The following is a 13,506-nucleotide window of genomic DNA, read 5'->3' on the forward strand; positions in this document are numbered from 1 at the left end:
TTGAACCACTTGTTATTTGGGACAGAAGAAGGGAATCCAGCAAATAGAACACAGAATCAGGTATGTTTGTCTAATTCAAACTAACGGGCTCTGTATTTGAAGAGAGAGGCTAGAAAAAAATGGCAAGACTTTTTAAAAAAATACAAATGGCCTAAAACCATTACAGAAGCTATTTGAAACTGACCAAAATAGGAGAAATAAATCGGTTTAATAACTATTGAGATCTTAAGCTACAGAAAAAAATTACTAATTTATATAACATGATATATATTGCCAACCAAACTTGTTATAACTAAAGAAGTTAAATATTTACTCACTGCAAATATATGTATAGTAAAAGTAAGGGGAATGCCTTGGCCCAAAAACAGAAGACTCTTACTACAATGCATTATATTTAAGACTTCCAGAAAATGGTAAAAAATCTAAGGGTTGATTGTCTACACAAAACATGTAGTAATGTATAAAGGCTTTGCTAAGCTCTGCCGATTGAGTTAAACATTTAGGGAAGCATCAAATAGGACTGGAGATTTGGATAGCAAGAGTTAAAGATGAACTTGTAAGCAATAAAAATTATTAAAAGAGTGTAATTTTTTTCGCAAATGTCCAGTTACATGCGCTTAGTAGGTCAACCTGTTCTTAATTATGGTTAAAAATAATGCTATGCGTTTGGTCAAAATTAAGTGCAGTTTGACTTAATTAGCGCATTTGACTGAAAGCTTGCACCCAATTTTACGGAATATTGCGAAAAAATTACAATATTTTTATTTCTTCCATATCATTTAGAGTTGGGGGAATAGTATCAGTGCTCTATTTAAAAATATGGGACTTTGCTGACCTGTAGAATTTTGCACTTACTTATGCAAATCTTAAAATGGGATTGCAATATTGGGAGTTCATGTTAAACCTAGAAGTAGGTTGTTGACTTTAATTTGCAATAGTTTATTATTTGTCAACTAACTTTTACTGATGCATGAATACAGATGATTAAGATATTAAATACTAGCTGTTATGCTAGTGTAAAAATAGGGGGGGGGGGTTTGATCTTTCCATATTTATTTTAGTTTGAAATTTTAGGGGGGGTTAAAAATTTTTTTTCTTTCGGGGGGGGGGGGTGGTTGTTGTATCCTTCCCCAAATTAGTTAGGAACCTACTAAGGACCTATGAAAAGTTTCATTGTAAAGGAGAACTATATCATTAGGTAATAGATGCTCATTTGAAATATAAATCATCAAAATTTTATTGTTCACCTTTAGAAACCAACAGTTTTTTTTTGCATTTTTAATCATCACATTAACATCATGAGCATTTATTTTTTATAAAAATATTATGAAAAGTTGTAGTTTTTGTGCTAATTTTTAATTATCTTCTTAGTATGTGTTTAAGAAAGCCATTTATATCTCCTTCTTATATCTAGAAAATTTTTTAAATGTACAAAACAACGTGTTTTACGAGATCTATGAGTAGCTCTCCCCTCCTTTGTAAAAAAACAATTAAATAAAGGTCAAGCCAATATTCAAATATACATTTTTAAATGCAAAAGTATTGGGTTTTACCAATTGTACAACCTAGATAAATTTTCTTTAGTTTAATGTTGCGTTTCTTTAATATTTTACTAGTTGATACGCCTTGAGGCCTCTAAGGGAACATGAAATGTTTTCTTTTCAATCTATGTTTAGTTCAGCTATTTACAACAAAAAAATCACTACTTGTTGATGTTAATTATGTTTTTGCAATTTTTTGAAGGATGGTGGTACCCTCCTCCGAAATATTTATAAACCTTCTTAGGACCTATGAGAAGCTATAATGTAAAGAAGAACCATATAAGTCCAGTGGTTAGGGATATCCTTATGTATAGAAAGATAGATATCCTTTTACTTCATTAAAAGGATCCAAGCCATAGTAAATTTGTTGGTAACATGGTATGCCAAATTTTGAACATAGTATTAGACAAACTTTTTTTTTGTGATTTTCTAACAGTTTGACCTAAAACTAGCATTTAACTTTAGTTCTCAATTTAACTTTAATCTAAAAACTACCGGCCGCCTAGCCGCAAAATTTGCAATTAAAACTGGAATCTTGACTAGCCATCATATTTTCCTTTTTATTGTAATGTGTATTGATTATTAAAATCTCAGGAACAGTATAAGCAGAATGGGAAGAAGAAACTAAAATTGAATCAAGAAATCAGCTGCTTTCCTACATAAATATGTCTACACAAACAAAAATGATGAAACTACTTTTGCTTTTTAGCATGGCTATCATGCATGCTAAGTAAGTTTTTAAAAACAATTAACAGGGGTGGCACGGTTGGAGAAAATGCGCGAGAAATTTTACTTCATTGAAATGCATTTTTGTTTAAATTGTGACTGACTTTAAAACTTAGAAAAAATTCAAAAATATAATTATGGGTAAGACAGTAAGGAAGTTGGGGGGGGGGGGTAATTGAAGATACTTTTAGTCCCCTCTTTCCCAAACAAAAATAATTGAATAGTTTTACCCTATATGTATCTTTCTATCATATTATACCTATATACATATAAATTATTCTATCTATTATAGTGGAGGAGCAGACTGGATAACTAGTAAATCATGGGGGAAACGAGGGATACAATAAATTTTTTTTCATTAAAATATATTTTAAAAATTAGTACTTTAATAGCATCAATACTCTATAACTAAAACATGTGTTACAACCATTAAACCAAGGGAGAAATTAAGAGTTACACTTAGAAAAGTTGAAGGTTGAAAATGAATTATATTATAAGCATTGTATGTTCTCAAACCTTTGACACTTAGTTACACAAAATTTTTTTTGGTTTATATAGTATTACTAAATAAATTCTTTGAAAATAAATATTAGGAAAAAAAAAATTACCTCATAAGAATATGTTTGTATCCCATGTCAACCAAAAGCTTTCAAAGTTGATGGTGGCCTACATGGAGGTCAAGACCACCTTCTCCATGAGGGACAAGACAGTTTGGGAGATCATATGTATGGAGTTCAGGAAACACCGTATGCCAATATTCAGGTGATACAAATAGATAAACAGATCATCAGATATTTCATTAGTGACAATGTATTAATATTTATATCAAAAGACACATTGATAGACACATTGATAGACACATTTATAGATATATTGATAGTTACATTGATAGATACATCGATAAATACATTGATAGATACATCAATTGACACATTGATAGGCACATTGATAGATACATTGATAGATACATTGATAGATACATTGATAGATACATTGATAGATACATTGGTAGATACATTGATAAATAGATTGATAGATACATTGATAGATACATTGATAGATACATTGATATATACATTGATAGATACATTGATGGACACATTGCTAGACACATTGATAGATACATCAATAGATACATTAATAAATACATCAATAAAAACATCAATACATGCATTGCTAGAAACATTGATTGATACATCAATAGATACATAAATAAATACACTAATAGATACATAAATAGATAGAAGCTTTGATAGATATATTGCCGGATGTATTGATAGATTGACACAAATTAAAGATACAAAAAATGACATGTCAATGGCTACATCATTGAATATATTGATTATACTTCGATGGATTCATTGATAGATACATCAATAGATGTAAAAGATGCATCAAATGACATGTCAATGACTACATCATTGAATATATTGATTATACATCAATTGATACATAGATAAATACATTATCAGGATGTTCAAGAATCTAGATACTTTGGTGAAGAAGGAACTCATTCAAGTGGTAGTCACCCATTGATTAGCCTGGAAAGATCACAAGATCAAGTAAGTGTTCACTCAAAAGTTTTCATAAAATGGTACCTCTCCTATCTATCCTTATACTAAAGTAACAGGATGTCTGTCTGTTTGTGTGTCTGTGTGTTTGTACTTAAAAATCTCGCTAACCGCTGATCCGATCGGGTTCTCCTTAACAGGGTAGATTCTCATAGGTCCCGGTAAGGTTTATAACTATTTTGGGGGAGGGTACCACCACCCTCCCAAGAGAAATCACAATAAATCGAATTTTTTTCCCCTCGAATAGAGACTCCTACGTAACATTGCAAAGTATCGTAGCAATTTGATAGAGACTCTTTTGCAACATTGCAAGGTATCGTATTATTTTTTGCAAACATGAAACATTTAAAGTGCCACTAGAGGCCTCTAGGGGCGTAGCCGCTAGTTTATATCATAAACCAAAACAATAAAAAGGTCAATAAATTTGTTTATATAGCTTCAAAATCTAAAGATTCTTTACTATGTTTTACGAAAAGAAACATTCAGTGCTAATTTGTTTATTGAAAATTCATCATCATTGCCTTTTAATTCTCATGAGAACATAGGCCACGCACAATGGTTCTCCAATCTTCCTTGGATTGGGCACATTTTGAGGCATCTCTGAACGATGAGATTTTGATTTTCTTATCTTTTAGTTCACTTAGAAGTTCCCTCATCCAGGTTGTTCTTGGGTCTACCTGGTTTTTTCTTTTGTTTTTTTTTTGAAAAATTGCTTTCGTTATTCTTTCAACTTTTTTTTGTTTAGGAACTGCGCTTGGAATTGAATGATATTCTGAAGAAAATGTTGCTTGTTATTGGTCATCCCAATACACATGAAAAGGTAATTGTTGTTATTCAATAATGATCACAGGCCTTGAGTGGATTAAAGAAAGGAAAGGATTATAAGATTTAAACCAGTTTTTTTTAGCCCAAAGGCCCGGGATAACAAAAATGTTTTAGATTATATGATTTTTTAAAATAAATCATTTGATTTTTCAGAGAAACACACCAGAGTTCAGAAGAGCAAAATATATTCTCAGGTAAGATCTCTTAAATGGCTGAATCAGATCACAATTTTTATGGAAGCTGAGACTAGTAATGGGTAATTTTAGACTATTTGGCGGATATAAAATTAGACAATTACAATTTAATTATCAACATATTAGAAATAAAATTGATTTTAATCAATCAGGTAATTCCTGATTGTCATATTTAGCTTTTTAAATGTACTTTCTTTTTACAAACTAAATAAGCAAGAAAAGAACAAGATACAATTATAAAGAAATATATAGAAACAAATTAAAGAAATCTTAGAAATGCACATTGTTCAGAAAAAGTGGCAAAAGATAAAAATTTTTAAAAAAGTTTTGCACATCTTTAATTTTCCTCATTAAGCAATATGACACTTACGCTTCCATGTTTAAGACCCAGGACTATAACTTCCCATTTATAATTGAACTTAAAATATTAAACTTACGATCAAACTTTAACTGCTAGGATACAGTAGAACAGAATATTTTAAAAGATACGAAAATTGAAAATAAAATGATAAACATCTACGATGATGCTACAAAAAAATTACCCCTCATGTAGCTTAAAATTAGTGGTGTACGTTTTAACTTATTAACGGTTAATATCTATGAAATAAAATGTCGATATTATGTCAGTCCAAAAACAGGCGCAACTCGTTACCATGCACAGTCAGGACTTCTCAGACAAAGGTCGTGCAATCAAAGAGTTGGTTGTCTGATGGGTGATACTTAACCCAGGTTTTTGGACGGAAAGAGAGAGATTTGGCCTCCCCTTAATTATCCTGGGTTGTTGGACCTGACTCTAGAGTGTCAGGGAAAGCAGCCTCGCCCGCATAATTTTATTGATAGGTATTGTCAGCCACGTCAATCACTTTTTTTTCTATCAAAGCAATTGAGTATGGTCTTTAAAGCATAACATATAAATAAAGCTAATTGTAAAAAAACATTACCTTGTAAATTAAACAAGGATGACAACATCCATAAGTAGTGAAGCTCAAAAAATACGGATGGACATACAGAAAAAAATTAACTATAAAGCAGTGTCGTAAAAAATAAAAATTTAACTGAAATAAATCACGAAAAATTTCAGGCGTCTATCTTGAAAAGGAGCCGAGAAAATCATGTTTCTCCCAAAAAGTTTCAGACGGACATACGGACAGACGGACTTTTCATATTATATAATTATATAAAAAAATTGGAAAAATGTTTCATCTTCAGATTACCTATCTCTATTTTTTGTAATTAAAACTGTTACTAATCCTTTTTTGGTTTATCACAGTAGGCAGTAAATAAACTTATATCGATACTGTGTCTCTACAAAACAGTATTTTAATTCAAAACAAAGGTAATTTTGTCTAAAATCTTCAAAGCAATTTAACATAAAAAGATATTTGAATCATGAAAAGAAAACAAAGAAGTGGTTTTTGTTGTACATATTTTCACACTAGCTTTTGATGGTTATTTTATGTTAAGTAAATGTTAATAATTGCCCCGCAGGCTTATACTTGCATATAAAATACCTATTTCTTTACCAATGGAATCCCTTATTCTTATTTTTAAATAATATTAAAGGGGCTCTTTCTTTACTGGTTTCTATGCCTGCGGGACACTCTTATTTTGCTTAATAAAGTTTTTTTATACTAAATTTAAAGATATATTTTATTTGCAGTTTTGCATAAATATATCCAAAGTTAATGAAAAGGGGAAAAAGTTCGGTTAAGCCATCTACTGACAAGATTAAGACGCAAATAAGGTCTACATTTTATCTATTATTCTTGTACTAATTATTGTACTAGCGGCAACGCCCCTAGAGGCCACTAGTTGAATTTAATAACCCAATTTATTTATCATTAATTTTAAAAGAAAAAGTAAAAAATAATTTGGAGTAGGGATTTTTTTTAGGGAGGTTGGGGGGATCCACCATCCCCAATTTTTTATTTTAGCTAAAAAAAAAATCTTGGGGTTGGATTTTTTCTAGGGGCGATATCTCTTGAGAGGGTGGTGTTACCCTCCTCCAAAATAGTTATAAACGTTCCCAGGACTTATGAGAAGCTATTCTGTAAAGGAGAACCATATCGGTTCAGCAGTTAGCAAGATCCTTCGGTACAAACAGACAGACAGATATTCTGTTACTTTATTATAAGGATTTACTTTTAGTTCTCTATGTTCCCGCTTGAGGGCAGTAGAGTCAATGACAGAATGGTACCCAGTTTTCTCCTTCAATAACCACAACAAAATTACTGAACAGGATTATAGGTCAGTTTTCTATTGTAGTGCTGTGTTGGAAAATATTTATTAAGGGAATGAGTATACTTATGCATTATCATGAGGTCAAAATTCCTATTCAGACATCTATCCCATTTGAAAGAAAATGTTCTACTAATCAACTGAAAATGTACTATAGGGGTTTCCTTTCATAGCTAAAGACAAATTTTCCATATTTCTAATAAGCTTTTTTGTTTTAAAGTATTTTATAGGTATTGATTGCGCAATATGAAATAAACATTTATCATTAATTTAGAAGCTTATATAATAATTTTTTCAAGAATAATTCAAATCTGCAAATCCATTGGTCTGAAGAGAAGTGGTGGTCATCCGCGACCAGCTGATCATGATGGAACTAAGTCAACTTTTGGAAAAATGTAAGTTGTTCTTCAATGTTTACTTGAATTTCAAAAAGCATTATTAATTCGCCTCAACCGCGAATAAGCTTTAAATGTAAACCAGCTTTTTTGCAACAAAAAAATCTGAAAAGATGGGTTGTCTATTTAGGAACATTCAGCTGGTTTTTTAATGTATAATATGACGATTTCAACGAGGCTTACACGCGGCTGTCTATAATAACTCTTTTTAAAAAAGTTAATTTGATTAAAAACTGTAAGTATTTAGAAGTTTGGTTTTAAAAAATTTTCTTGTTTCAATTTTTCAGCTTTATGAATTATGTATTGATTAACTTTTAAAATACCAATGGATAGATATTTGGCATTTGTAAAATTTTTGTTGTATGTTACACTTTAAATAATAATTTCATTTATTTCCAGCTTATAAAATATTTCTCTATCTTTCTAATATATTTTTCTTTAGGTTTATGAGAATGTAAACATTAGAATGACGAAGCCACAAGAGCCTCTTTAGTTAAAACATAATAAATATTTAATTTATACCTGTTAGAGTTTAAGATATTTATGTGATCCATAAAGAAATATGTGATTATATCTAACCAAGGCTTTATGAGGAGGTAAGCCTTGCTTAGATAGTTTTTATATGTTATTGTATAACATAATAAATAATTACAGCAATGTGTTACTTTATTGGTTTGATTAAGTTTATCTTGAATTACTTTGAAATTGAAGGGATAAAAAAAATTCATTCAAAAAACTTTTAAATATTCTCCACTTACCGAACGGACTTTGTGGAGATAGCATCGATCAAAATTGTTATAAATGTGGATAGCAAAACAAGGTAAACTTTTCCTTAAATTATTCATACTTCTTTGATTTATCTGGAATAATCCTACTTGAACCAAAGTTTCTTTTGATTAAAGGGCACAATTTGTATAAAAGTTGAGATATAATTGATCATTGTTAAATTAATTTAACTTGCACGGATATATTATGAGAAATATACCCGTGATGCTTTGTATTATCTTACCCTTGTTATTTATATAATATGAAAATTTCATGTGAATTACTATAAGCTTATAAAAATTTGGAGCGATGTAACTCTATAATTAACTGTACAGATGATTAGAATCCAAATAATGTATAAATTGATTTATCTAATAATTTTATTCTAATTCAGTGTTTCGGTTTTCAAGGATAAATTCAATAATAAATATGACAAACTCCTTAGACACCATTTACTTGTTTTTTTGATTGATAATACATTATCGGTTCGGTAAAGTCAACCAGCTGATCAAGAGCTTGATCTTGACAACATTTTTAAAATCAAAATTTAAGGTCACCAGGACACTCCAATTAAGCACTTTTTGGTAGACCTGTCAACGGCCTTTATTACGTGGAAAATCATAAAACTGGCCGTAAAAAAGCTAAGTTTACCTCGATTTAGGATGGATTTTTTTGCCGCAAGGATGAAAAAATTCCAAAAAATTTCATCTTAATTTCATTGTCGAGGCATACAAATAAAAGATAATTTCAAAAAATATCTTATATGTCAATTTATTTAAATTTAAACTACACATAATGTAATAACAGATATTTTATATTCAATTGTCTACATTCTTTTCACTGGTATCAATAAAACTAAAAGCATTCATTTCCCATAAATAGTAGTTAATAAATAATATTATGAGTTAATAAGCATCCAAAAAATGAATTCCATGATAAAAACTTTAAATTGTTTTGATAATTTGACTTTTTTCTTACTTTATTATCAGATATTTGCTATGAGAATTACCTCAAATTTTTGTAATATCATTTAGTATATTTTAAGTTTTGGCAGTTTATTATTTTTGTAAAAATTCTAAAGCTATCCTAGAACTAAATTTTAAATTTTCATAATAATTTAACAAGACATTATATCTATACAATGTATAACATTACATATTACAATGTTTAAAGTTATTGTACGGGTTTATTATTGGAAACAAATTTGCATATCTATAGTTATTTAACAATCAAAATTTTATTTTAGAAAAACACTGTTTACTTCTCTATGTTTTTATCAAACTTTTACTGTTTGTAAAAAATCTACAATCTTATTGAAAAAAAAGAAGTTATGCAAGGGACATAAATTAAAAACTTACATAGATCTGAAAAAGAAGTTTTAAGCTAAATGAAATATTTAAACAATTTTCTTTAGAAGTAACACAAAGAAACTTTTTTATTTCATAATCAACCTATTATTTAAATTCTTTGATCTAAGAACAATTCATCAAGATAAAAGTCTAAATAATTGTAAATAAAATACACTTACATAAATTTTTATTTAACAAAAAAGAAGTATAAGTCAATAGTTTCATGATGTAATTTAAGTGATTGATTAATAGATAATTTTTCTTACAATTTTGGAATACATTAAAGACAATGAATCAAAATGTAGATTACTTCAAATTTAATTGAAAGTCAGAGAATTCAATTAAATCCACTAAAGTAGATTAATTAACATTTAACAGTTTTGTTAAAAGACATATTCAACTAAAAAGTTTAAAAACTATAACAATTTAATTTAAAAGTTGAGCCCTATGCTTTATTAAGTTCTAAAGTTCTTTTAGGAGCGTGGGGATATAGGTGGCTAGTATTATAATTTTCATAATTAGTTAGTTCAATTACTACAGGGTAGCTTAAACCTGCAAGACAAACCAAAAGCTTCTCTGAAATCATTTTATATATCAACCTTATCTTTGGTCAGGATAACCAAACACAAATTAAATTAATAAGTTATTATATCATGTTTATGTAATATTACTTCAAACCAAATTTAGGTTTTAAAAATTAGTCAAAATCATCGATTCCATGTTCATCATAGTCAATGTGGTCACTGAGCTCATCTTCGACCATTCGTTTGTGAGGAGAATTCTGCTGATAATTCTGGAAGTCGGTGTCGGTTGATATTGATTTTCTGACTCTGCGCCTGAAAAGAATAGATTTATTACCTGACACACTAAGTTAATGAGCCAAATCCTATAGATTTCTTAAGGTAGCCTAGGAATTTTGGTTACTTATACTTATATTTATAAGGCTAAGGAAACCCTGATTTCTAGGTTAGTCTTTGGGATTTGTAGGATTTGACCCATTATTGATAATAAAACTAGATTTAAAAAACTGTAAGTTTAAGATAATAAATAGGAGAGTGATAATTAAACCAAAGGTTACAAAATGTATGAAATCATATTGTTGAAAGGAATAGTACAGAAGTTATTTGAAACAAATAACATTAAGCATTATTTTCAAAGAAATTTAGCTAGTTGATAATGAAAACATACTACTTATTACAGATCCAAAGGCAGTTTTATCTATATTAATTAATCAACATATATTAATGTGTAAATTGAATAAAATGTGAAAATTAGACTATCTAAGAAAATATTTCTAATGTCTTAATCTGCCAATGAAACTATAATACATATCTACCAACCTACAACTCCAAGATGTGTACTTATCATCCAAGCTTTATATTAGAAGCACTAAGTTAATAATGTAAATTTCTTAGCCATTCAAAGCTATTTCTAAAAATTCAACTAATTGTTCAAATCAGAAAAAAACTCAAATCATGCAAAATATAATAATTTTTTTTGGTTATTGAAGTAATCAGCAAGGTACTTTAATTTTTCAATTATTAAACAAATTTCATGGTAATATAAATCTTGATTATTATTCTAAAATATAAAGCATTAACTAAAACTCTGTTGCCTTGTCATAATGGAACAGATTTACATTACTTAAAAAGATTAGATTACTAAATATAAAAATTAACTATGTATCAAAAGGACCAGTACTTTATGCCAAATTATTCAGAGCTCAATTGAATCTGTCCCTAATCAGAATTGAGTATCATAAATGTATATGATAATTTATGCCTAATCACCCATAAGAACAGTAGTCACTGTTTGATTGTCATCTAAAATAAAAATTTATTCTTAATGAAATTGTTCTCAATTTCTTGAATTATCATATTTGAATAGGATAGCAATTTTTAATAAAACAATATAACATTATTTTATTCCTTTTGCATACAAAAAAACTAACTTAATGCACAAAACAATTTTAACACTAGGGAAGGAAAAGTCATAGAATTAAAGACGACATACAGTTGCTAAGAAGGCTACGTGGCAAACTATTGAATAAGTGCTTGCTGCGGAGTGCGCGTTTGGGGATGATAGCACACACATACCTTGGAGTTGTAGGGTAGGGATAGTTGGGGATGTTATCAAGGGCTAATTCAGAATATGAAAACCACAGACAACTGTGAAGAAATTTGGATGAACAACAGTGCCTGAAATTTGGGGCATAATCTATGACACTTTCAATGTTATTTTAATATATAATAATAAAAAAAACTTTTCATTATTTATTTTAAGAGAGGTTTTATTTAATATACGAATGAAATTAATGCAATTAGATAAAATTCCGTTTTTACTGAGAGCTATATTTTAGGTCAGATTTGAACTTAAGCTCTGGAAAAATAAAAACTTGAACTGTTCAAATAAGGTCAAGTATATCCAAAAAATAGAAAACATTGTGTTTTGTACTTTTATCACAAAATTTTTGAATTAACCTTCAAAGTTTCCATGAATCTGATGATTTAGTGTGAATATTTTTTTGCAAAGTTTAATTTGCATTTATTGCACCAGCAATCTTGCAACATGGTTTAATTACATTATAAATTTATGGTCAGCGGAATTTGTTGAAGCCCTTATACCATTAAAGTACAAGAATAGAGGGGGTATGGGCTATATGTATGTAACTCTGCCCACAGGGCCATGGATCTATACCAATTTTGTATTAAGTCCTTGAAATAAGCTAAGAGCGTTGGCAATATAAACACATCCAAGTCTCTAAAAAGGACAGAAAGCAATTAGATAGCAGACAAAAAGAGTCTCCATTATTTGGGTCAGGAAGTTGTTCAAATTATACATCTATACTTATACATTTATTCCTATACCTTACTGTTTAAAGGCTTAAACAAGGTTTGTAGACAGCAGTCTTTTTTCATATCTGAATTTCAAAATTAATGACTAATTCTAGGCAAATTTTGCATGGTAAATGTAACATCTACCTAAAATTTGTAATTCTTGAGTTTACACTTAGAATATACCAGTAAAGCAAATTTACAAATAGTCAATATACTTTGTGAATAATCTAATGATGCCAGATTAGAAACATAATTATTGATTATCCTAAACTTTAAAGTTATTAACTTATGCAATTTATTTTTTGCATGTAATTGTCAAGAGCACATTTAACAATACAAGTTTTGCAATGTAAATTATATAAAAATTGCATCTAAGCATTGCATTCATTAATTCATTGTTGTTGCATTGTACATATGTTGAATCATTAATAGGAAGTTTGCGATTAATTGCAATATTTTTTTCAAGTTCTAATTTTGATTGTAAATTATTGACCAGGTCTAGTTTTGGGGTATATCTTCAAATCCACAATGTTTGCCAATGAGATTCAAAACATTCTCTAAGGATTAAATATAATTTGTAATTGTTTATTGTCCTGTAATTCCAACACAACCGATGTAAATAAAAAGAATTTTGTCTATTCCTCTCTTAAAAATGACATCAAAGTTATTTGAGATATGAATTCAAATATCTTAAAACACATCTCATTTTCTTTTATTTCCAGTAGTATTTATTTCTTATAAAAAATCAGTAAGCACAGTTTTTGGCTCTCATTGCATCATAAAGTATTTATTATTATAAAAAGCATAGATTTTATATGTACTTTCAGCGTCTATTTAAGATTGAATTTGTTTATTCTTTAAATTAAAGAATAGGGAAAAGGATCTATAAAGATGATAATTAAAAGGGTAAACAAATGTTTTGTAAAATAAAAAAAATATTCTTGACTCATATAAGAATTAAATATAGCATGCATAGGGAGGGAATTGGAGATGAAAATAGTCACAAATTTTTTACAATTTTATTTCTGTTCTCTCCAGTATCTTACTCATTTGAATTAAGGGAAT

At 28.9% G+C, this 13,506-nt stretch overlaps 2 protein-coding genes across 9 annotated transcripts in view; one reads left to right on the plus strand and one right to left on the minus strand.

Annotated features, from left to right (window-relative positions):
- The first annotated feature begins 17 nt into the window (after positions 1-17).
- On the plus strand, positions 18-8,147 carry LOC145319513 (uncharacterized). 5 transcript variants are annotated; one of them, XM_080161686.1, is made up of 10 exons: positions 18-60; positions 2,136-2,271; positions 2,560-2,601; positions 2,882-3,029; positions 3,740-3,829; positions 4,584-4,658; positions 4,817-4,857; positions 7,006-7,104; positions 7,395-7,490; positions 7,933-8,147. In XM_080161686.1, exons 2-10 carry the CDS (start codon positions 2,207-2,209, stop codon positions 7,946-7,948), a joined length of 672 nt encoding a protein of 223 aa, XP_080017812.1. In that variant the 5' UTR covers positions 18-60; positions 2,136-2,206; the 3' UTR covers positions 7,949-8,147. The 5 variants fall into 5 exon arrangements, with proteins under 5 accessions (XP_080017812.1, XP_080017813.1, XP_080017814.1 ...); XM_080161687.1 differs by having other exon boundaries at positions 2,912-3,029; XM_080161688.1 differs by having other exon boundaries at positions 2,921-3,029.
- Positions 8,148-9,010: 863 nt separating this feature from the next.
- Positions 9,011-13,506, minus strand: part of LOC145320346 (uncharacterized) — a 31,721-nt gene continuing 27,225 nt past the window's right edge. For 2 of the 4 annotated variants that reach the window (XM_080162760.1, XM_080162758.1), the window contains 2 exons: positions 11,701-11,802; positions 9,018-10,440 (listed from right to left, as the gene is read on the minus strand). In XM_080162760.1, the coding sequence (XP_080018886.1) occupies positions 10,302-10,440; positions 11,701-11,802 (241 nt within the window). In that variant the 3' untranslated portion in view covers positions 9,018-10,301. Of the gene's footprint in view, positions 10,441-11,394; positions 11,428-11,700; positions 11,803-13,506 lie in introns of all 4 variants that reach the window. The other 2 variants (XM_080162761.1, XM_080162759.1) reach the window with 2 other exon arrangements.

The sequence above is a fragment of the Acartia tonsa genome, chromosome 5 (assembly GCF_053477335.1).
Source record: "Acartia tonsa isolate MP-2025a chromosome 5, ASM5347733v1, whole genome shotgun sequence".
In the NCBI taxonomy this organism is placed as follows: Eukaryota; Metazoa; Arthropoda; class Copepoda; order Calanoida; family Acartiidae; genus Acartia; species Acartia tonsa.

Excerpts from the sequence above, each read along its gene's own strand:
- LOC145319513 (XM_080161686.1), top strand. The coding sequence starts at position 2,207 with ATGTCTACACAAACAAAAATGATGAAACTACTTTTGCTTTTTAGCATG. Across the intron at positions 3,830-4,583 it reads TGGAAAGATCACAAGATCAA|GAACTGCGCTTGGAATTGAA; the intron begins GTAAGTGTTCAC and ends TTTTTTGTTTAG. Across the intron at positions 7,105-7,394 it reads ATTACTGAACAGGATTATAG|AATAATTCAAATCTGCAAAT; the intron begins GTCAGTTTTCTA and ends AATTTTTTCAAG.